We start from the raw sequence: 23,755 nt of genomic DNA, 5'->3' as shown, positions 1-23,755 counted from the left end.
CACTGTACTGGGTATGAACCATCCTTGTTCACAGAGTAAATTTTGCTTACATATAGCCCCACCCCTGGAATGTTCCCCAAACAGAAGGAAAATGGCTGGATATATATTTTAGAAAAACCAACTAGTAACCCAGCTAAGATTTCTTCCATGGTGGGAACAGAGCTTTGCGGTGTCTGTGTGCCATTGCCATTTTATCTGCAGAAGGAGAAGGATGATTTGTTCAGCAGTGCTTCTGTTGCTCTTTTGCTGCCTTGAGGATCCAGAGGAATTGTACTGCCCATCTATTCCAAGCATTGAAGTCACGTGGGCCAAGGAAACCTTTTACTAAACCATGATCAGCATGCCAGCCAACAGCTTCTTCTTAAAATAAAACTGCCACTGAAGAGCAGCAACATTGAGGGGGGAAGAAGACTAAATTCTAGCTAAGAAAACAGAACCCATTTTCCAGCCAAGATGTCGGACAGAAGCCCCTTTGAGACAGACATGTTAACCCTTAACCGATTTGTCATGGAGAAAGGGCGACGGGTCAAAGGGGCTACCGGAGAGCTGACCCAGCTGTTGAACTCGACGCTCACCGCCATAAAGGCCATCTCTTCGGCTGTCCGAAAGGCAGGCCTCGCCCATATGTGAGTTGCACAGAATGTGGGGGAGAAGAAAATGCATTTGATGGCAGGGCGGGGGCTGGGAAGTATACTTTTAAAAATAGTATGCGGCAGGGGCCCATAGGGCCCAAGCCCCAAATCTATTTTCCACAGCCTGGATCCATTCCCTGGAGACCTAAGTGTCCATTGGTATCAACGGAAGGGCTTTTCCCTCAGCTTAATTGTCATGCAAGGGGAAATCTTTAAGGGGAATTACAGGGAGGAAAGGGTTTAGCTCCCCTTTTCACATGCCCCTGTGCCCCCCAACCACCCCTGTATGGTAGGAAATATTTTCCATTGGTGCTAATCGGATATTTCCTCAAACTTAGCTGCCAGGTGGGAGGTGGGTGGATTTCCAGGAGAATCACATTGGGAGAGGGAAGGGTTACCCTCCCTTTCCTGTGTACTATGCTGCCCTCCCCAAATCCCCCTATGCATGGCAGTTAAGCTGGAAAAAACACCACCCTTTCCATAAATGCCAGTGGAAAGATTGGGGCTTGAATCTTTCAAGTGCCTAGCAACGCCCCTGGCATGCAGTAAACTAAGCTACTGAACCAGAATGGCAGTTTGGGAATTTCATGTGGCTGAGAAGAAAGTAGACTAGTCTAACAGCTGAAATGTGTCTTAAAGTAAAGGAGCTGCTCACCCACTCTCTCTCAAGTGGCCCACTGATGCTAGTTTGGTCAAATTTTACTAAGGAAAAGGATGCATAAACAAAGCATCTTACCACTGTTCCAGGGTCCTACCTTTTAGTAATCTCATACACACACACAGATGAAAATGAGGATGCTTTCAGTGGGCCTGTTCAGACAACTCGCTAAGCCATGGTTAGGCTGCTAACCCATTTGCAGCAAATAGTGTGTTTACACCATGGTTATGTAGCCACCATGGTTAAGAATGGTTCACACAACATGCTAAGCCATTATGTTTAGCTCAGTGCTTAACCACTGTGGCTTACTGTGTGGTCTGAACAGGGTCAATGTTTATTTACCTTCTGATAGCAGTGGCAAGTCATGTTTTGAATTGTAGCTAACTGCAGGTGCTTCCAGACAGAGGGTTCTTAGTGCTACCAATCAAAAGAGATTTTGAAGCTGTTCCATCTTTGCCTCCTTAATTGACTTTTTCTGATTAAAAGAAGACAGAAGCAGCGGTGGGAAAACATCAGAGGGTTACAAACCTCAACGCCGCTCCTGCCATAAAATTCAGTATATGTGGCAGGGCAACTGGGGGATAAAAACCTCTCCTGGAAGCAATCTATTTTCATCACAGGGATCATGCAATACATACATAGTATTACTTTAATAATGTTGTTGGTGCAATTCGGCCACTTAAAGAAACAGGAATATCCGGCTTTTCTTGTGTGCAGCTTCTGTCACTAACAAGGTCAGACAAGATGGCCCATGAATCAATGTAAAGGTCAAGCCTTTACTTGCTTTCTAATGTAACAGAAGTGCAGTCAGAACAAGCATTTAGAATTGCACAGTCCAAGTGAATCGAGCTGCACTGCCTTTATTAACTGGTCCAACTTTGCCATTTGTGTTAGCTCTCCTACAGAAGCCTGTCAGACAACCCATGACTGAATGTTAAACCAAGTGAAGCAAGTCCTGTTTTCAGCTCATAGATATATAATAACATAAATTGTTACAATTGTCTGTAATAGTACAACTTCCCCTCACTCCTGCTCCCAATCTAACTGATACAATACAAACTGGGAACATCTCAGAGAATAATTTACGAGGGGCGCAATCCTATATACATGCTGAGTTCTACAATGCTGTCTAAACATGCATAGGATTGCACTGTAAAAGTGCAATCCTATATGCATAGTTACTCAGAAATAAATCCCACTGTGGTCAGTAGGGCCCAGGTAAGTGTAAATAGGAAGGTACTCCTACGCACAGTAGGTAGAAATCCTACGCACAGAAATCCTACTGTGCGTAGGTGTAATCCTACGCACAGTAGGTAGAAAGTAAGTTCCATTGAAGTCAATGGATCTTACTTCTGAATACACGTGCTTAAGATTGCACAATTGGAAACCATTCCTCTTATAATTGTTATGTTATCATTTCTTTCCCTGCCCCTGTAATCAAGATGTCCAAACTAGTTACTGAGTAAAACAGTCCTGTATTAATTGTTACCTGACATGCCAGTAGTTAGTGGATAGCATATGCTGATAATTGTTTTTGGGTCACTCTTGCATTAGGATAAGTTAGGCAGAACCTTTGTTACATACTATTCTAATTGCTCCTCTTTTTCGTTCTGGGACAATTGTAAACCTATGCAGATGTTATAATAAATGTGCAGAGAGGGTGAAGCAAGATTTCAGAAATTGACTCACCTCAACACATTGATCTGGGTCACACATAACATTAATATGTCATATAGTATGGTTTGACGAATTCTGGATTGTTGTGATGTGTGAATTCGACTGTGTTAACAAACCATGGTTTGTTATCCACTAACAACCCAGAAAGCGAACCCATAGTTTGTTGTTGGGATGTGAACTCTGGCTTTTTTAAACTATGGGTTGTTGTTAACATATAAACCCAGAACCACGGGCAGTTCATGGGTTTCTATGCCAGGCTACAGAGGGTAGAGCAACAATATAATGGGTTAGTGCTATGTGTGAACTAGTCTAATCAACTGAATGTGTGCATAAAGGCTGCACATGGAGGACTTTCTCCACATGATTGGAAACCTGATTTTTCCAGGATTCCCACATGTTCAGACCATTACATAGGAGTATATGTGTAGGCTCTATGCAGATACTCAACTGGACAAGTGGAGGTCATGCGCAATCCCACTCCCCATGTTCATCATGAAGTTTGCACAGTCCTTGTCTCTAAAAGATGATGAATACTTCCAGATGGAGGAAATATTATTAATTTATTTTAAAAATTTGTATACTGCCTTTCATCAGTTGATCCCAGGGCATGTTACAGTGAGCGTCATCAGATGAGCGTTTTATTGCACGCACGCTACTGCTCACTTACAGATGTTTGTGCATCCTTTAAATCCAGCAGAATGCAGACTAAGTGTAACCTCTTATGTAGAGAGATTGCTTTATGTAAAGTAGGTTGCCTTAGCGAGACATTTATACACGTTGAACATAAATCCATCATGCTGATGAATTGCTGTATTGATATTACCCTGATTTTTCCTTCTTTTAATTTCCTAAATAAAATTTAGTCATCGCATTTTACTTATTAAGACTGCATTATCTTAATAAATAGTGCTCATACATGCAAAAGGTTGTTTGCATGAATATAGTCTGAAGTCCAGTTCATGTAAACAGTGATTCAGCAGTTTTAAAGTTTCCTCAGCATACTTACCTGAAACTAAATCAATAGGGCTTACCTTTATAGGATTTGGCTGAAAGGGTAATTTTATCTATAATAGTTGATTTATATGATATAGTAATTACATGAGGCATTTATTGTGCACTCATCATTCACAGTTGTTCATGGATTATTTAGACGATGTCATGACCCTTCTATTTCATTTCTGTATCTAAAGAGCACTTTTGGTGAGTTTTTCAGAGCAGGGAAAATGTGGTATTTAATTATGAAAGTATTTGCTTTTTTCACTTGTGTATTTGCACTATTCTGCTATAGCACAGTGCCACCTAGAGGTCATGCAGCAGAAAAGCAGGAAAGGTAACACTCTTTGTGTAGTGCTCGGGTCTCAATTCTGTGACAAAACTGAAAGTAGATACAGGGGATTAACAGCTGATTAGCAGCCTGATGTAAAAATGCTCACAGTCACACAATTGGATGTATCATTCTTACTCAACAATGTTGTGTGATTGGAAAAGGTAGGTTGGGAATCTAAGGCCAGATCTACACCTTGTGTCAAATAATTGCAATCCCACCATGGTAACACTATATCCCTCTTGCACATTTATACCTCATAGGATACCCAATTACATTGGTTGCGATATTTTGAATAATGTGGAATAATATCTTAGAAAAACATTTTGAAAGCGGTATGTGGAATGTGCCCCCAACAGTTATCAGTGCACTCAGGACCGGTGCTACCATAGAGGCTACTGAGGCGGCCGCCTGGAGCGCCAAGCTAAGAGGGGTGCGGGGCGCTGCAGCACTCACGCGCATTGTTCGCTGTTCGCTGGGCCGAGCCAAGGATTCAGCTGGGCCTGGGTGGGTGAGATGGCGCCCCGCGCCCACCCAGCTGAAGCAAAGCCAGGGATGCTGGGTGGGGGAGGCGGCTCCATGTTCGGACTTCCGCCTGGAAGCCGCCCTCCCAGAGCCAGAAGAAGAAGAAAAAGCACGTGGTGAGCTCAACCCTGGCCCAATCCAGCCTCTGCCTTACTCCTGATGAAAGGGCACCGGGTCACCTCGCCTCTCTCCTCAAACAGGCCGCGATGTCCAGGCAGGCGGGCAAGCAGGACTCCCTCTCCCTTCCCCCAGGAAAGCTAGGGACTTGTGGACTCCTCGCAAGGCAATCTCTCCTGCTTCCTGATCCTGCGTGCGTGGATCAATGGGACTTGCATCCCAGAAAGCGTTGCACCGGGAGGCATCAGTGCGGCCTGATCCGCCTATGCCTCCTTACTTGGAAGCCTTATTCCCCTGAGTAAACGTGTGGAGGGTATCGGGACGCCAGGCTGCATAGCAGGTTGCGTTCGCACGGAAGTAAGTCCCGGTGAATTCCAGACGGCTTGGTCCCAAATTGAAGTGAGCCAGTCCCAGCTCTCCACTCGTTCGGACATGTTCGGACTTCTGTGCAATTGGGGGTGGTGGTGCAAGTAGCTCGCCTTGCCTAGGGCCCTGAGTGCACTTCTACACTACTATAAAGCAGTAGTGTAGATCTAGCCATTGTCATCAGTGTATTGTAGGAGTGACCAGCAGGCTGTCAAGCAAAAGAACAATATAGAACATGATATTAGGAAGAAGGTGACCTTCCAGTTGAGTCCCATGAGCAGATGAGTTCCAACAAAGGCTACCACTGACATATTTCAGTAGCAAACGATTTTGGAAATTCTAGTCTTACAAGGGAATAATTCTGAACACTTTCATGGTTTTCAATAGGCCTATACTAATTGGAGTCTTGAAATCCAAGAAGGAAAAGAAGGTAGTAAGAAAATCATAGTATTTTAAAACACGCCCTCATCACTTCAAGTGCAATGTTTTGGTATTGCTCATGACCTTAATAACCATGTTTCCCCATCCCACGCATAGGTTTGGAATAGCTGGCAGTGTGAATGTGACTGGTGATGAACAGAAGAAGCTTGATGTGTTATCGAATTCTCTGGTTATCAACATGCTACAGTCGTCCTACAGCACGTGTGTCCTGGTCTCAGAGGAGGATAAAGAAGCTATTATCACTCCCAAAGAAAAGAGGGTCTGTAGACATTCAGTCTGGTTGGGAAGGGGGGCTAGCCTTTCATTTAGCAGCAGAGGGCATCATTGCACTGCTGGAGAAAAAGATGTTATCTTCTACATTATAAGCATACCTGAGAGAAAGCTAAACATGCTGTGCATACCAGAATGAGGAGGACGGTGACGGGCACAATCCAGCTATGATTTCCATGGGGCTGTGATTCTATTATCTGTTTTCATCAGAACCAGCCAGAACCCCAAAGTAGCTATCCAAGGTGCAGAACTCTTTCTGGGGATACGGTTCAGCATCTTGGAGAGCTCCTTTAGAGTTCTGGCTGGCTCTGACTAAAACCCAGAATGGAATTACAGCCCCACCAAAATTGGAGCCACCAGCTTCCACTGGCACACTCCTATGCACGTTCAGACAGAAAAAAAAGTCTTATAACTTCCAGCAGGCTGGTGGGAAATTTGGGAGCTGTAGGATGCTTTTTTGTCTGAACATACATAGGATTGCATCAGTAAACAAGGAACAGAGGGTGAGTGCAAAGAGATATGGTAGATTGTAGCCAGTGAAGGCTTTGCACTAGCAGAAAGCATTTCTACTTGTGCAAGGCAGGACACTTGTTTTTCACCCATTTCCAAGACCTCCCCGGAATCTGTCGCAGTCCTCCTGAAAAGCTCCTCCTGAGGGTTGGGAGACCTTCTGTAGCAGGAGGGGACGCGACACAGACGGTTGCAGTAGTTAGTGGGGATTAGGTGAACATTGGGTGACTCGCATTGCATGAAGGGGAATGCTTTCTGCTAGTGCCAAGCCACTGTTGGATGCAATCCTGAACATGATAGTTTGGTGTGGCTGAGGCGGAGCCATTAGAGCATCGGAGCAGAAGAACCTCTTTCAGCTGGAGGCCTGAATCCATGGAGCTCTCATGGCCTGCATTCAGGTGATGGGTGGGGTCAAAGACAAAGCATATAGGCCCCGTTCAGAAGACACCTTAAACCATGGTTTTAACCACGGTGAATAAGGCTTTCTGGCTTAACCACCATGGTTAAAGCCATGGTTTAAGGTATCTTCTGAACACAGCCTGGCTTTCTGGCTTAACAACCATGGTTAAAGCATCTTCTGAATGGGGCCACTGTAGCTTTAAGCTCTACCTGCCAGTGACTGAGCCTTAGCAGAGGTATTTCAACCTTTTAGAAGTGAGTGGTGGCCTCACTTGGAAGGGTAAGTCACTGATGTTTTTAATGCGCTGCTCTAGGGAAAAGCCCCACGGTGGCTGTGAGTCAGCAGCTGCATCATATAACCAACACAGAGCCACCACGCAGCCACCGCAGGGCAAAGAAGATGTATAGACATCCCCCAGGTGGGGTCAGGGGAAGGGGTCAGGGCCAGGGGAAGGGAGGGGGAGGGGCCATCTGGAAAACCCTGGAGATCCAGATTGCAACTGAAGTGGGCTGGATTTGGCCCACAAGTCTGAGGTTCTTCACCTCTGAATTAGAGTATGCTGCTCCTCAGAGAACTACAATGCATAGTCTTTACTGGACATTAAAGTTATACCAATGTGTTCATAGTATGATATGCATAAGTGTTGTTGTTTTTAATTAAAGGCACTTAATTTTTGAATCCAATTAAATATTTCTCCTTAATATATAATAAGCCGTATTTGTATTTGAGTCGAAGCAATGGCAACATGACTGTTCAGCTGCATTACTTGATTACTATAGCCCTACTTACACTATGGGTGTGGTTATTCTGCTCTATTTTCTTACATGACATCATCCATAATTCTGTAGGACACATGTCAATTATGGTGCTACTTAAATGATAATAATGATGCATAGTTCACCAAGCAGATGTGTCAGGTTGTGTTTTGTTGGGACAGCTTCTGGAAGTTAGAAAGGGTTCCTGACAAACAAACAGTGTTTGGTGAAAATCCTAGGAATGTATTGTCCAAGGCTGCTTTTGTTTCTCCTTTTTCAGGGTAAATATGTGGTGTGTTTCGATCCACTAGATGGCTCTTCCAATATAGACTGTTTAGCTTCGATAGGAACAATCTTTGCTATCTACAAGAAGGTAAGCTGATAGAAGGAAGAAAAGAACACGTAATTTCTCAAGAAAGAACAAATTATTTTCTGGTAGTGTCTTACTACTTTTTCATTTACAGCTAATAACAACAGGTGCTTCAGTGTACCCATCTGACATAGGGTACAGCCTAATTTGAGATCAGCTATTTGCTCATCTAGCCCATTAATGACCCTGTTCAGATGACATGCTAAGCCACAGTGGTTAAGCATTTTGAGCTAAACATTATGGCTTAGTGTGTCATGTGAGCCATAACTTAGGATGTTGTGTGAACCATTCCTAACCATGGTTTCTACATAACCATGGTTTAAACACACTCACTAACCATTTGCTGAAAAAGGATTAGCGGCCTTAGTGTGTTGTCTGAACAGGCCCAATGTCTGCTCTGGCTGGCAGGGTCTCTTTCCCATCACCTGCTACCTGATCCTATTAATTAAGAGCCACTGTGGTGGACTGGGACTTGGGAGATCCCAGTTCTAGTCCCCACTCAGCCATGAAGCTCACTGGGTGAATTTGGGCCAGTCACTGATTCTCACAGAGTTGTTGTGAGGATAAAATGGAGAGGAGGAGAATCATGTAAGCTACCTTGATTTCCTTGCAGGAGGAAAAGAATGGTAAGATCTAAATGTCATACATACATACATACATACATACATACATACCTATCTTGGAGATGTGAAGGATTAAAACTGGGTTCTTCTGCATGTAGAGCATTGGGATGCTGTCTGGGACTGGTAGGTGCTGTAGTCTAAAACATCCAGAGGACACCAGGTTGGGGAAGCCTGATCTAGGGAATCAAAGATAGGGGTCTTGGTACAGGAGAAGGGAGACTTAACCCTTTACCCCATATGATTGTCTCAATCCAAATTGTTCCCCTGATCTTCCTTTTGCCCTAAATTGAGGGGAATGTTCAGGTACCCACGGGGTATCTCTATATTTTCTGATTTGGTGGAGTGAGTGATTTGGATCAGAAATATGGTATGGAGAGTGTTAACTGCATCATGCCACAACTCCCTGTGGCTGGTGTTAATATTGTTTGTCCTGACCACAGATCTCCCACATAACATCTGGTTTAGTGCAGTCCAATTGAAAACAGCCCCACAGAAGTCCCATTGCTTTGGGGCTTAGCCATGACTGTCTTTCGCCACATTAGGGCTCCACAGTAATAGATTCACTAGGAGAGTATCAGACTGCTAAAAAGCTTAAATATGGCATTCATATAAAATTAACCCTCTATAATCTTTAACAAATAGTAACATGACTATCAGTCAGCAGAACTTCATCTCTAATCTTATTATTATTATTATTATTATTTATTTATATAGCACCATCAATGTACATGGTGCTGTACAGAGTAAAACAGTAAATAGCAAGACTCTGCCGCATAGGCTTACAATCTAATAAAATCATAGTAAAACAATAAGGAGGGGAAGAGAATGCCAACAGGTACAGGGAAGGGTAAGCAGGCACAGGGTAGGGAAAAACTAACAGTAGAAAGTAACAGTAGAAGTCTGCACAACATCAAGTTTTAAAAGCTTTAGGAAAAAGAAAAGTTTTTAGTTGAGCTTTAAAAGCTGTGGTTGAACTTGTAGTTCTCAAATGTTCAGGAAGAGCGTTCCAGGCGTAAGGGGCAGCAGACGAAAATGGACGAAGCCGAGCAAGGGAAGTAGAGGCCCTTGGGCAGGCGAGAAACATGGCATCAGAGGAGCGAAGAGCACGAGCGGGGCAATAGTGTGAGATGAGAGAGGAGAGATAGGAAGGAGCTAGACCGTGAAAAGCTTTGAAGGTTAACAGGAGAAGTTTATAATGGATTCTGAAGTGAATTGGAAGCCAATGAAGAGATTTCAGAAGCGGAGTAACATGGTCGGAGCGGCGTGCTAAGAAGATGATCTTTGCGGCAGAGTGGTGAACAGAAACCAACGGGCTGATGTGAGAAGAAGGAAGGCCAGAGAGAAGAAGGTTGCAGTAGTCCAACCGTGAAATAACCAGTGCATGAACAAGCGTCTTGGCAGAAGAGACAGACAAAAATGATCGAATCCTGGCAATATTATACAGGAAAAATCGACAAGATTTAGCTACTGCCTCAATATGAGGAATAAAGGAGAGCGAGGAGTCGAAGATAAAGCCAAGGCTACGAGCTTCCTTGACCGGAGTAAGCGTAACATCATTGACAGTAAGAGAGAATGAGAGATGAGGAGAAGGTTTAGGAGGAAAAACAAGCAATTCAGTCTTTGCCATGTTAAGCTTCAAGCGACGATGAAGCAGCCAAGCTGAGATATCTGAAAGACATGCCGAGATACGATCGTGAACATCAGGAGAAAGTTCCGGAGATGACAGATAATCTTAAATCTTACTTGTGAATAAGTATATTACTGCCTGTATTAGCAAATAACTCTCAGAAGACTGTTTTACACAATGATGACTAAATGGAAGCCACTTTAGATCGTTCACATGGGCAGCTATTACTGTCTGGAAAAGTTAGGGGGAAATTCTCCATTCTAGCACAAATATTTATTTTGGTATGGAAAAAATCCCCCTGCCCCCAGTGTCAGATAATTATTGATAGTTAATTCAAACCTATACTGAAATAGGATTATCGTGTTCATAGACACAGTACAAAACTGATACCACACTGGCTCTTAGTTATTGTGATGTAGTGGTTAGAAGGTCAGACCACTTTTGTACTGGGTTTATTTACTAAGAACATAACAATCCTGTTTCAATAGGCTAGTTGAGTGGCAGACAAGGAGTCTCTAAGCTTCTCAAGAACGTCTAACCAGCTATGCTTGATGTGAGTCTATTGAGTACAAACTTAACTGCCCCGTTAGAGGCACAAAATGACATGAATAATCCACAGTTTGAGACATTAATTGTACAATCCTGTGATGTCAACTAAAAAGTAAATCCCATTGAATTCAGTAGGATTTACTCACATGTAAGTAGGTATACTCATGTAACATTCCCTTTCATCAAATGTATGCTATCATAACAAAAGTTTTGAGATATGGATACTGTAATTATTTTCCCCATAGACATCAGAAGATGAGCCTTCTGAAAAAGATGCCTTACAACCTGGACGGAACATTGTTGCAGCAGGCTATGCCTTGTATGGCAGTGCTACACTGGTGGCTCTTTCGACAGGGCAAGGAGTGGACTGCTTCATGCTGGATCCGGTACTGTACAAATACTCATTAGCAATATTAATCCATCTTCTCTTGCTGCCTCATATCCTGTATGAAAACCATTCCTGGGAAGAAAGGTTTTACTATGTAGTTCCCTCCCTGGTACCTATTCTGAGTGAGAACAGTGCTTCCTTCCCTCACTCTTAATTGGATTTGTGACATAATCATATCACGAGATCAAATTGTGGCAGGCAGTATGATTCCTGCTTAGCTAAGTTTTTAGTTTTTCTACCTGAGGCATTTGTTGTGCATTTGTCATTCCCTAGTCAAGGTTGTTTACGAGTTATTTAGATGACATCACAGCCCTCTAGTTTTATTTCTGTTTCTTAACAGCACTTTCCATGAGGTGTTTTTTTTGTTTTTTTTTAAGAGCAGGGAAAATGGAGTATTATTTCTGACTGGCAAAAGAAAGGGCAATTTCTTGTGGTGTATTTGTGCTATTCTGCTATAGTTCAGTGCCACTTAGTGTTTATGTAGTGGAAAAGCTCCTCATGTAGTGCTCGGATCTCAATAGCAGCTGAAGAATGCTTCAAGCAAACTATTTTTTTCACAACAAAAATGTTCATATATAAATTTGGCACAGGCCCTTTTAAGTATATTTAAGTATATTTAGCATAGGAATTAACTCCCTTGTTTTCTCACAGTCTAGCTAGAGTCATGGTAATATAATTTGCCCCTCTGAACAAATCCTGTGAGCTCCTCTTTGCACAGTGCCTTCTGTTTATTCTGGAAATGATGGTGTGAGCTTAATTTCTCTGATAACTTTCTGCTACTTTAGCTTGGGGCTTTAGCACTAAGCCAGCCGTGCAAGAATTACAGGAGTTATCTGCTCAAGGCAGGAGCCTTTCCTCCAATACTAAGACCACGAGTCATACTGTGCAGGCTGCCTTGCTATTTGCTCACGCATGTTCTTCCGTCACTCCCATTTGCAGGGTGGATTGGCATGCAGGCTGAAAACTCCCAGCACATTCACCCAAATTATATGATTCATATGCCATTTCTTTGAAAATCTCCAGGAGGATGCACTTTAGGAGGTCAAAGGTCTCAAAAGTGGAAGTAATTATCACTGTTTTTTCTGAGCGATAAACCTCTAACTGTGGCTGTTTCTACACCAGCCTGAAAATGAGGGCTGGTCACGGCTGAGTTCCTGTGTGTCCAAATGACGCACAGGGACTCCTGGGGGCAGGGGAGACAAGCACGGGTTTCCCCAGGGATAAGTACTCCCTGGGAAAATCTGATTCTTCCCATGGTCTCGGGATCGTCCTGAGACCGCGGGACGTGTGGCTGCCCATCCCGGCTTCTTCCCTCCTCCCCACGAGTAGCGGGGAGCAGTAGAGGGAAGGAACTGGGCCCGGAGGAATTGGGGGTGGGAGGAGCAGGGTCAGGGCTTTTTATTTTTTTTAAAAAAAACCTCACCTTTTGTTGGAGCGCACAAGCACTCAGCTTCTTTTTTAAAAAAATTTTTTTTTAATGGCGGCCGTGACGCCCTCCTTCCTCTTGGGATGTCGTGCCCGCATGTGGACTAAGGGGAGGATCTCATGATCAGGCAAGATCCTCCCCCCTCTCTGTCTCTACACCAGGCTGGTGTAGAAATGGCCTATGTATAAGGTGATACTGTACAAAGTGCATTGCCCTTTGTATACCGCACCTTTTATGGAAAGACCTTGCTCGCTCTATTTTTTGGATACATTTTTTGGGGAACCTCAGGCCTAAAGGTCAAATCCAGGCCTCCTGGAGTCCCAATCCATCCCCTCCGGGTTTTCCCAGTTACACATGCCCCCTTTACCTGCCTGCTTTCTTTCCCTCACCACCAATCGTTTGGTGGTTTCCTGGCTTTTGCACAGTCCCTCCCCCTGTCCTATTCTGAATGGTTGAAATGCCTTTCCTAAGGCTTAGTTACTAGCATTAAGATCACAAATATACAATATGCCCTTTTGTATTATTGGCTCCACCCCTTTGCCTTTGGCCACACCCACCACTGGACTGTGACCCCTCAGAGCGTCTTCGAAATGGAATTTGGCCCTTGGGCTGGAAGAGGGGTTCCCCACCCCTGTTACAAGCAGATCGGCATAGTATATGCAAGAAGGGGTGTGTGGAACCCCAGTTCAGCCTTAGTCCAACTTGCTGCAAGAAAACGCCGGCTTTTGGCACATCCATTTATCGTATGTTGTCCACACACTTCCCCGGAAGTCTGTACTTCTTTTGTGAAGGAATTTCCCCAAGGAATTTTCCCAAGACAGTTTTACAGTTTGAATATGAAACAGCTTTGAGCTGTGAAGGGGGTGAAAGTGAAGCCCCTTGGGGTCTAGGGATGCATTACCTTTGGATAATAGACTCCTGGAGGCATACAGTGCCTTTGTAATATGGGTTTTAGCTACAAATATACAAACAGCACAGCAAAAGCAAACAGACATGCCTCTGCATCGGATTGAAAATGTTTGTATTTTTATAAGTAAAACACATATGACAATGACACCCTAAGTTTCCAGGGGCCAATCTTCACAAATGATTTAGCGTGAAGGAGGAGCACTTTGAAGTTATTTTCAGCACATGACATTGTTGCTAGTTCACAGCAATGCTGCCACTTCCCTCTGGAAAAGGCACAGTTTCTGAAACACCTTTTACTCCATTTCCCCCCTTAAAAGCGGCTCCGGAGTGGTTCCACAAAAGTGTGTCCCATCCCTCCTGCATTAAATCCTGGGTGGGCCTCTGTGTCTTGGCTGTAACTTGCCAGTGACGTGGCCTTGCCTCCCTTCCCTCTTTTCTCCATTATGGGCTTTTCACCATTCACAAACTGCAGCCCAGTTTTTCCATTCATTACAGCAGTAGCTGCTTTACTTGCTCTTACTACTGTTTCCATTTTTAATTCATCAAAGCGCAGTAGCGCTCTTTTAGCCAGTCGAGATACCGGGGGCTGCTTTACTCCCCCTTACTTCTGCTTGTTTTAAATTCATCAAAGCACAGTAGCGCTCTTTCATCCAGTCGGGATCCTGCAGTAGGAAATTTAGCCGTTCCTAGTTTGCAGTTTGTGTTTCCCATTCATAATAACACTTAATCTTTGGCAATGCCAAATGGTGGATGAGAGGAGAGAGGTGTGGGGTTAAGCTAAAGGGGTTTAACTCAGTTTTTCAGAACTGAAGCAGGGGAGCCTGGACAGGGGTGGCAAACAAGCCTCTCCCACTGGCTGAACAAAACCATCCAGGTTGTTGATGTTCAGTTCTATTCTGCCCACTCAACCTGGAAGTATGTGGATTTCAAGTGCTGTGTGACCTGTGAAAAGTGGGGGTTCCTCCATGGTATACTCTGCTGTTCTTGCTTCATGTGTCCCTGGCAGACCAAAGCTGGTTTTATTAAAATCCAAATATTACCCAAACATGCATCTCATTCTGTTTTCATGTAGAACCCCAGCCCCGAGGACTCTATTATCCAAAGGCAGGTAACAGTGCAGTCCTATGCATATTTATTTGGAAGTAAGTCTCAGTGTTTTCATGGGTCTTACTCCCAGGCAAATAGGTTAGAATTGCAACCGAACTTTGTAGTACTTCATAGTGGGCTTTTCACTCCTTTGAGGCGTGGGGAACATGTAACAATACACGGCAGTAGTAATCTGTGAATAGGCCTCCAAATGTGAAGGAAGTGACCATGCAACATTTATTAATTGTGACATCAATTAACTATTCTGCAGGCTCTTGGTGAGTTCATTTTGGTGGAAAAAGATGTGAAAATCAAGAAGAAGGGGGAAATCTACAGCCTTAATGAGGGTTATGCCAAGTACTTTGATCCTGCAGTGACAGAATATTTACAAAAGAAGAAATTTCCTGAGGTAATTATTATTTTGCTGCTGCTTTAATCACTGGTGTTATTGCCATTTGTTCAATTCAACCAATATCATCATCACTATACATACAGTAGCATATTTTGTATATACACTCAATACACTTAAACTACACCAAAATTCTTATTACAACCATGTTCATTAACTCTTAGCGATGCAGTCTTATTTAGCAGTAAGATAGGTACACACACCATAAAATGTTTTTCTGATGTTCCCTCAAACATCAGGAATATGGAAAGTGTATTCAAAAGTGTACCCAACACAAACCAATGTAATGTCTTTACTTCGCTAGGCCTCAAGTAGATTCAAGTCAATGCTCCTCAAACTTCAATATGTTAACCTTGCGATATGGAACCACAACCACATAGAACTACATTTCTGTGACTAGCACACCACCAAGGTCATGTTCTCACTAGTTCTCTTAAAGTAGTTCTGACACAATTAGAAGTTACCTGTTTTGACCCTCAGGACCAAACTAAACGATACTTTCAATGCATTTAATGTGTTTTGTTTATGTTTTAAAACATGTTTAAAATAAGACTGTGGCATGTCAGAAGAGAATCTAACCCTTTCCTCTTTTGCCACAATCCCAGTCCAGGGTGCTATTTACCCCTGAAGGAAAACTAACACAGTGGTGCATTGGAAGTTTTGGAGGGGTAGGGGAATGTTCCTCACAGCTGTGAAATAAGGTAAAATTCCTCTTCCCATGCACTGTGTTTCTAGTCCTTCGTGGATTCCCCTATAGTTGTTATTTTTTAAAAGCAAAAACAAGTCGCATTAAAAGCATATATTCACTTAACTTATCATCTCATTCAGTCTTCAGTCTTATCTCCTGCTGGAGTTCTGTTCTGTTCTTGCTATGTCACCCTCTGGGGTGTAGTGGAGCATTTTTTGATTACCGGGACACTGAGGTCATCTGCCACCCACTTCAGAATTTTCTGTTCCCTCTGAACTTAACTCCAGTCTCACAGTAGCTGGGGGCTAGGGAGGTAGGGAATCAATTTCCCAGCAACAATATAGAACTGTGAGCTGTCCCTGTTGTAATAGGAAGCATTTTGAATGGCCAGTTAAGGCCCAATAGCCTTATATAAGATCTTCTCCTGGTACAGATGAGAACTGCTAGAACATGGCTGAACCCAGCTGCCTGAATTTTCAAGCTCTCCTTGGGAGTGTAGTTATGGGAATTGTCATGATGAGCATCTGCACTTCAATATTTACCAATACACCACTGGTCATCCTTTAGCAACCCAGTGTACACACCCAGGCCCCTTTCCAGGGGTTCCCTTGCCCACCCCCTACATTTAAACTTGGTTGGGATCAGGTGGGTTAAACCTCCAAGTCAATAAGGCTGTAATCCTATATGTACTTACTTGAGACTAAGCCTCATTGGAGCAGTGGGACTTCTGAGCAAACATGTGTAGGATTGCACTGCATGTGACATTAACATCAAAGTACAGAATCATCATGTCTTGCCAGTTAGAAGTGATGGCAATTAGCATATACACAATTGTTGATTGCATGTATTGGCTGCAAGGTCAAGAGTTTTGAAATGAGAATGTGCAAATGTTTAGCATACATTGGGTGGATCACAGAGAAAGGTGTCAGAGCACACCAATCCCTTCACTATGAGAGAACTGCAAGATTTCTGTTAATTCTGAACTGAGGTTGTCCCTTTAACATACTCCTATGGTCGTATTTTCAAGATTCCTTCCTTCTTTTCTATTAATTTTTTTTTTTCACACTGAAATCATTATGAGTTTATCCATAGTTTAACCACTGAGACCAGTTTGGGCGTATGCAGAATAAATAAGTGGTTTTAAGATCTGCAGATTAATTTATCTGATGCATTACAACAATTTACATAGTTTCTTGAAAAAATAGAAATAGTTTTGATTGCATGAAAAGCTGAACTGCTTGGCACAGATTTCACAAAGTCAGTAGACAAATAGAATACAGGAACTTCTTTTCCCCTGCTTTTTACTTTTTGTTATCTGGGTATATTTGGACAGGTGAGAACGTGACCTAACCAAATGTAACCTGACCTGTAAAACTAAACTGCTTGTGCAATTGACAACAGAAAAGAGACTCCAAAACAAAACAGAGAAGTGCCATTGCTATATCTCATACGACCTGTGTTTCAAAGAAAGAAACACCAGGCAGCAAAATCCAGTGATAATTCATTTTGGTTTCAAAATTTGCTCATAGGAATATCCTGGAATTCAATAAAAGCAGAGATGTGCACACAACATTCCCCAACCCTGTGCCCTCTAGATGTTTTGGGCTACAATTCCCAGCATTCCTGATCATTGGCCATGTTGGCTGATGAAAGCTGAAGTCCAAAACATCTGGAGGGCACTAGGTTGGAGAAGGCTAGCCTGTACAAAACATTTAAAAAGACGTTTTTAAGACCTAAAGTCTGAGCTACATTGGGAAGCATTATTTGGTAATGCTTGTTAGAGCATCAAGGTAGCCAATGGGATTACTACCTACCTGAAAAAGAGTGGTGCATTTAACATATGCACAGCACATAAAAATAAAACTCTTGCAGCTTTCCCCATCATTGCATCAGGATTTTATTCTACAATCTCTAATAGGAAGGAAGGTGGCAATCCTACTTATTCCACAATCATCACCATCATTGTGGTAATCAGAAAGCTTCCTGTTGACATTGATCAGACGCTAGCTTTTTGCTAGAGCTGCAGTTAGCTAGAGCTGCAGTTCTCATAGTTAAAACATCCTCTCCCAGTTATTTGCTGGAGCTTATACCAGGTAAAACTCTGGAACTTGGACCTTTGAAAGTTCTACCCCATGCAGGTCACTATGCAGATGTATTTTTTCCACCCTCCTATGTCAAATTTGATGTGGTGAGCATGGAGTACACTTCACTTCAAGCAACTGATCTGTAGCCCAAGTTAAAGCTCCATCTGATGAGTGTTTTATTGCATGCTCTTTACTGGGCACTCACAGATTCCTCAGAGGTAGCTCACATGACGTTGTCTGCCTCTCGCATGCCTTTCACCCCTTCTGGTCTTCCTTGTGCCACAAGAAAAACCAGAAAAACCCCAAATATTTTTTAAACCAAAGTTGCTGCTCTCTCCTGCTGTGTGTGGGAGAAGCAGCGTATTCTATGGCTGTGCTCCGCTTCGGTTCGGTTCTTAGAACCGATAGCGGAGCGGCCTGATTCACCTCCAACAAAGGCAGAGACAGATCGGGTTGGGGGAGCTGCAGATTGAGATGAAGTGGTTCGAGACCAAGCGGATCCTTCTCCTCGATCCGAAGCTCTGAAAAAAAGGTAAGTGTGGCGGGAGGAGGGCTTACCTGCCGCCGCCACAGTCTGTGTGGCGACGGTGGCAGAGCCAGAATTGGGGGCATGAGGGGAGGGGGGCTTACCTGCCTCCGTCATGGTCCAGCGGCAGCTTCAACTGAGGCCCAGGCCTCAAACCAGAAGACAAGGATGCAGCCATGGCCTGGTCTTCCCATTTGAGGCCTGGGCCTCAGTTGAAGCTGCCGGCGGACTGTGATGGAGGCAGGTAAGTGGTGAGGGGGGAGGAGGGCCTTACTTGGCACCTCCGTTACAGCAGCAGAGCCAGGTAAGGGGGCAGGGGGGAGGGGGGCTTACCTGCCTCCGTCACGGTCCAGCGGCAGCTTCAACAGAGGCCCAGGCCTCAAACCAGAAGACCAGTATGCAGCCATGGCCTGGTCTTCCCGTTTGAGGCCTGGGCCTCAGTTGAAGCTGCCGGCAGACTGTGATGGAGGCAGGTAAGTGGTGAGGGGGGAGGAGGTCCTTACTTGGCACCTCCGTTACAGCAGCAGAGCCAGGTAAGGGGGCAGGGGGGAGGGGGGCTTACCTGCCTCCGTCACGGTCCAGCGGCAGCTTCAACTGAGGCCCAGGCCTCAAACCAGAAGACAAGGATGCAGCCATGGCCTGGTCTTCCCATTTGAGGCCTGGGCCTCAGTTGAAGCTGCCACCGGACCGTGATGGAGGCAGGTAAGTGGTGAGGGGGGCCTTACCTTGCTCTGGATGCTTGGATTTGCTTTAAACGGGGCACGAATGTGGATACAAGTATAAGCTCTCATGGTGCCAATTTTGAGGTTTCTAATGTTAAAAGTAAAAAAGTTATAGGCGTTTGATTTTCAATGCACGTCTATAGGGATGGGGAACACGGAGCTCCAATCCAGATCTGGAGCCGTGCAGCAGAGCGGAATGGAGCATAGGCGGATCAACGTGGGGCAGACCCAATCCAGAAGTTGCAGATCGGGATCCAGAGTGGATTGGGGGGTCCGTGCACAGCCCTAGCGTATTCACAACGAGGGACTGAATGGCTCTCATGAACCTTGTTTACTTCCTGTTTGAAAACAGGAGGTAACTGAGTGTCCACGGAGAAGTGACGGTAGCCAGCGTTTCTTCCAAGGTGTGATGGAGCTTTTAGGGAATTGTTTAAAATATTATGGGCAGTGAATCAATTAACTGGTTCATTGCTTAAAATGGTGATTAAACAAAATCTTTAGATGCCTGGCTGCTCTTTTTCCTATTGTAGGAAGTTCCTCTTTTAGCCAGCTGCAAAAGTGGTTTCTAGACGCTACTAGAGAAGTAATATGGCCAAAAAGGGAGAGTTTTCTATGTAAGAAGCTACTAAGGGAAATGAAATTTTACCAGATGTCATTGTAAACCCCAGTTTCTCAACCAACCTAAAGCCTCCTGTTAAGAGCTGCCTGGCACCATTTCGTTATCAGATGTTGGTTTGTTGAGAACATATGAAGGGAAATGAAACGGGTACCTAGGCAGGATTGTTTCTTAAAAGTTATGTGGTTGGTGCTTCCTGCTTAGAACACAGGTGCAAGACAACAGAACAAAAATGAACCTAATGGAGACACTGCATAGAAAAGAAATCTGGCCGGAGAAATCTGCACGATCATCATGCTGAGAACACAATGATATTGTGGGAAACAACAAGCTTATCAAATTGCAGACTCGATCCCACAAAATGTGGGTATCTATGACTCTCACTAGGAGCACTTTGGAAACATCAAATGGTCTGTGGAGACGCATCACATTATGCCCTTCTAAGATTCCCGGCAGAAGCAAACAAATGATCACAGCAGTTTCAGGGAAGGAAAATGGAATCATTCCAAGCTGTCAAGCAGTCTCTCTTCCCTTTGTCATCTGAAAGGGAAATCTATGAAATGCTAACTTGGAGCTCTGAGCGTGGCTTGGCATATGACAAACAAGCAAAGGAAAAGTTAAGGTCTCAATGGAAGTTCACGAGGCAATAGGCCAATATTGGGCTGCTTTAAACTCTGGTCCCTTGTCCATTCTCTTCCTTGTTGGCCAGGGGTAGTCAACCCAATGCCCTCTAGATGTTTTGGACTACAACTCCCATCATTGCTGCCCTTTGGCCATACTTGCAGGGGGCTTATGGGAGTTGTAGTCCAAAACAGCTGGAAGGCACCAGGCTGCCTCCTGCTGCTGTAGGGTTCTAATGCTGTCCCACAACAGGCAGGCTGGATGAGGTGAACTGGTGGAAATGCAGCAGCTTCATCCTCTATTGGTAACTGAGAACATTGAAAGGTATAGGTCGATCTTTGAGCAAGGATGTAATGACACCCGCACCATCATAACCTAACTGTTTCTAATGCACTTTAAATCCAAACCATTGCCTCATGTCAGGAGCAGCCCTTTCATGGGTGTATAGTGCTGTAGGTAGAAATCATGTGAAAGCTTTTGGGTTTTTCCTTGTGAGCGATTTGTCATTCTAGCTTCTGGGTGTGCACTGCAGAATAGAAATGAACAAACACTGTCTGATACATCTACCTTTCTGTTCCACAGGAAGGCACTTCTCCCTATGGAGCCAGATATGTAGGTTCTATGGTGGCTGATGTTCACCGTACCCTGGTCTATGGTGGGATCTTCTTGTATCCAGCTAACCAGAAGAGTCCGAAAGGAAAGGTAACTCTTTCTCATCTTAAGCTTGTTATGTATAAACAACCAAAAGACTCTTACGTTTCTTAGAGACTAATAGATTTATTATGGCTTTCATGGAATAGAATCTACTTCATCAGATGTATCAGATGAAGTGAAGTCTAGCTAGGAATGTCAGAAAAATCCACAATGGATTCAAATGAGTTTGGATTTGTATGAATCTAACCTGTAGATCCTGCAATAGAACGGCTTTTTCCTAGTCTTGTGGGCTTGCACACTGTTTTTTTTATTCTTGGGGGTGGGGGAATTGCACAGATTTGCACTTGCACTAATACACATCAATAAATGCTTTTCTCTTTTGTTTTAGCTCCGGCTCCTCTATGAGTGCAATCCCATTGCTTTCATTATTGAGCAGGCAGGAGGGATCGCTACCACCGGGACAGAGGCAGTGCTGGACGTGAAGCCAGAGTCTATCCATCAAAGAGTCCCTTTTGTTGTTGGTTCTCCGGAGGATGTTCAAGAGTACCTTGCCATCGTGCAGAAACACCAGAAAAGCAGCTAATGGCCCTCAGATGTTTCCCATCCACCTGCCTTTTCACTGTAAACTGGGGAAAGAATGATGTTGAAAAGTGGGGAGAGGCTCTACCATGTTGACAGCAATAGAAAAAGGCTTTATTTTATTTTTTATAAAATGGTTTCTTTTCTGCTAGTGCAAAATACAAAACGGATAGTCTCATTTCTGTAATACAAGAAAAGATTGGGTGGCAATTAGGGTGGTAGTCTGCCATCCACCTTCTTTTCTCAGACAAATGATTTTAATGTCGAGGTTCAAAGCTACATCTAACTTCAGTCCAGCTGATTTGGCTGCTGCAGGTATTTCTTTTCCATTCAGCCACATACTGCCACCAGTCTTGTGACCAGTGACATAATGTTATTTGCAGTGGCTAGTTGATCAAAACAAGAACACAATTGTCCTTGGCTGAGAGACCACATCGAATGGACTTTTGCACTGCTGACACGATCCAGCTTTGCTCAGATTAAGATTGCTTCTCTTGTGTTGTGTTTTACTAGTTTATGTATACTTAAAGTATCATATCTAAGCCAGGATTTTACTTTCAGCAAGTTTTTATAGATAATGCGTAGAGACTAAAGTTCCCCATATTTTCCCCTAAAGTGGAAGCCATTTGGCCTGTTTGCGCAAATTGCAGGACACCCCCCTCCATATGCAATATTTCTGGAAAACCCCAAAACTGGCCTGAGATGCAGCAGATGGAGTTGGGTGCCACAGCAGGAACTAAAATGATGGGAGTGGAGGGGCTGAGCTTAGGAAAACCCATTGAACTGTACCCCACAAACAGATTTCTCTGACATCCCTAGTGGCAGGTTCCTTTGCTAATCTTTAGATCCCATTTCAGATAAACCCAAAGACTTGTGGAATGACTATTTATAAAATAAACCGAGTAAGAAATATCTAGAGAAAGAGAGCATGTAGCAAGACAGAACTGAACAGTAAATTGATATCCATTTCTGAATTATGGATCAATGGATACATTTGCTTTCTCACTGCTGTAGTGTATGTATATGAGAAGAGGTTGGATTTTTCTCCTGCTAGCTACCATACACCATGGTTCAAATCATAACTTCAGTCTCCCACCAAATGTGTACTTGCTTCCCTTACTGTACAAGGTTACAGCAGCACATTTTTCCTCTTAGGTGAAGATGGGTACCTGCCTTATAACAGGTCAGAATGTTTGTCTATTATTGCATATTCTGATTTGCAGCATCTCTGAAGATTCTCAGGCAAAGATCCTTTTAAATTGGAAGTACTGGGGCCTGACCAAGCATTTTCTGCTTATAAGGCATGTGCTCTGCCACTAAGCTATGGCCTCTCCCCTTTTCAAAGTCAGCTGTGAGTTTTGAAGGCTGTTTCATATGCTACAAAGCAGAACATCCAGGCTTGCCCATTGAGTGTGCTACCCAACAAGGGAACTGCAGACAATTTTGTTCCCCTGATATTGTGTGTGTGTGTGCGCGCGTGTGTGTGTGCAAATACATGATTCTATTCACATTTTATATTTTTAGCTATACACATGGAATCAGAATAGTAGAATTGGAAGGAGTCTAGAAGGCCACTGAGTCCAACCCCCTGCTCAAAACATCTTAGGAGTAAACCCCCTCCTCACAACACAATAATAAACTGTTATGTGGATTTTAAGGCATGCTCTCCCTGCCTGTTGGCTAGGGGAAAGCAGTGGACAAAGTAAACCTGGTGTGTATGTCCAGCTGAACTTGAACCTAACACCTTTGAAAACTAAAGGGGATCAAATGTGCTTAGGAAAAGCCTAGAGAGAGATGCTGTTGGTAGAGCATCGAAACTAAGGCCAATTAGAGTGACAGCGAAATATTAAAATACAAACAAGTCTGTATTGGCCTGGCTATATTCGTTATCTCTGCCTGGTTAGCACTGAGGAGCTGACTGAAAATTTGTCCCAAGCTTGAAGCTCTATATTGTCAAAGTTAAACTTTTGACACTGGAAGCCATTGTTTGATTCTAGAGTCCTGCCAGGACAGGACTTGCTGGAGCAAACTCAGCTTGTACACGTCAAAGGATCACTGAGGATGAGAGCCTTGGGAGTAGCCACGCTTGCAACCTGCTATTAATCATTCTCATATTTTGCTTCCTTGTCACTCCAAGTACCTTTGGCACATTTGCCTCGATTGCAAAGACTTGGATTCAATATCTGCATTCTCCCAACACGGC

The 23,755-nt window shown here is 43.8% G+C and overlaps 1 protein-coding gene across 1 annotated transcript; it reads left to right on the top strand.

Moving 5' to 3' along the window:
- Positions 1–230: 230 nt before the first annotated feature.
- LOC134400819 (fructose-1,6-bisphosphatase isozyme 2) lies at positions 231–21,686 on the top strand. The gene is made up of 7 exons (XM_063129419.1): positions 231–626; positions 5,837–5,999; positions 7,956–8,048; positions 11,090–11,230; positions 14,925–15,062; positions 20,902–21,021; positions 21,362–21,686. The coding sequence occupies exons 1-7, from the start codon at positions 454–456 to the stop codon at positions 21,554–21,556; spliced, it is 1,023 nt and encodes a 340-aa protein (XP_062985489.1). The 5' UTR covers positions 231–453; the 3' UTR covers positions 21,557–21,686.
- The last annotated feature ends 2,069 nt before the right edge of the window (positions 21,687–23,755 follow it).

The sequence above is a fragment of the Elgaria multicarinata genome, chromosome 6, assembly GCF_023053635.1.
Source record: "Elgaria multicarinata webbii isolate HBS135686 ecotype San Diego chromosome 6, rElgMul1.1.pri, whole genome shotgun sequence".
Classification (NCBI taxonomy): Eukaryota; Metazoa; Chordata; class Lepidosauria; order Squamata; family Anguidae; genus Elgaria; species Elgaria multicarinata.
The sequence above is the reverse complement of the archived record's forward strand: the minus strand, read 5'-3'. Positions and strand labels throughout refer to the sequence as shown.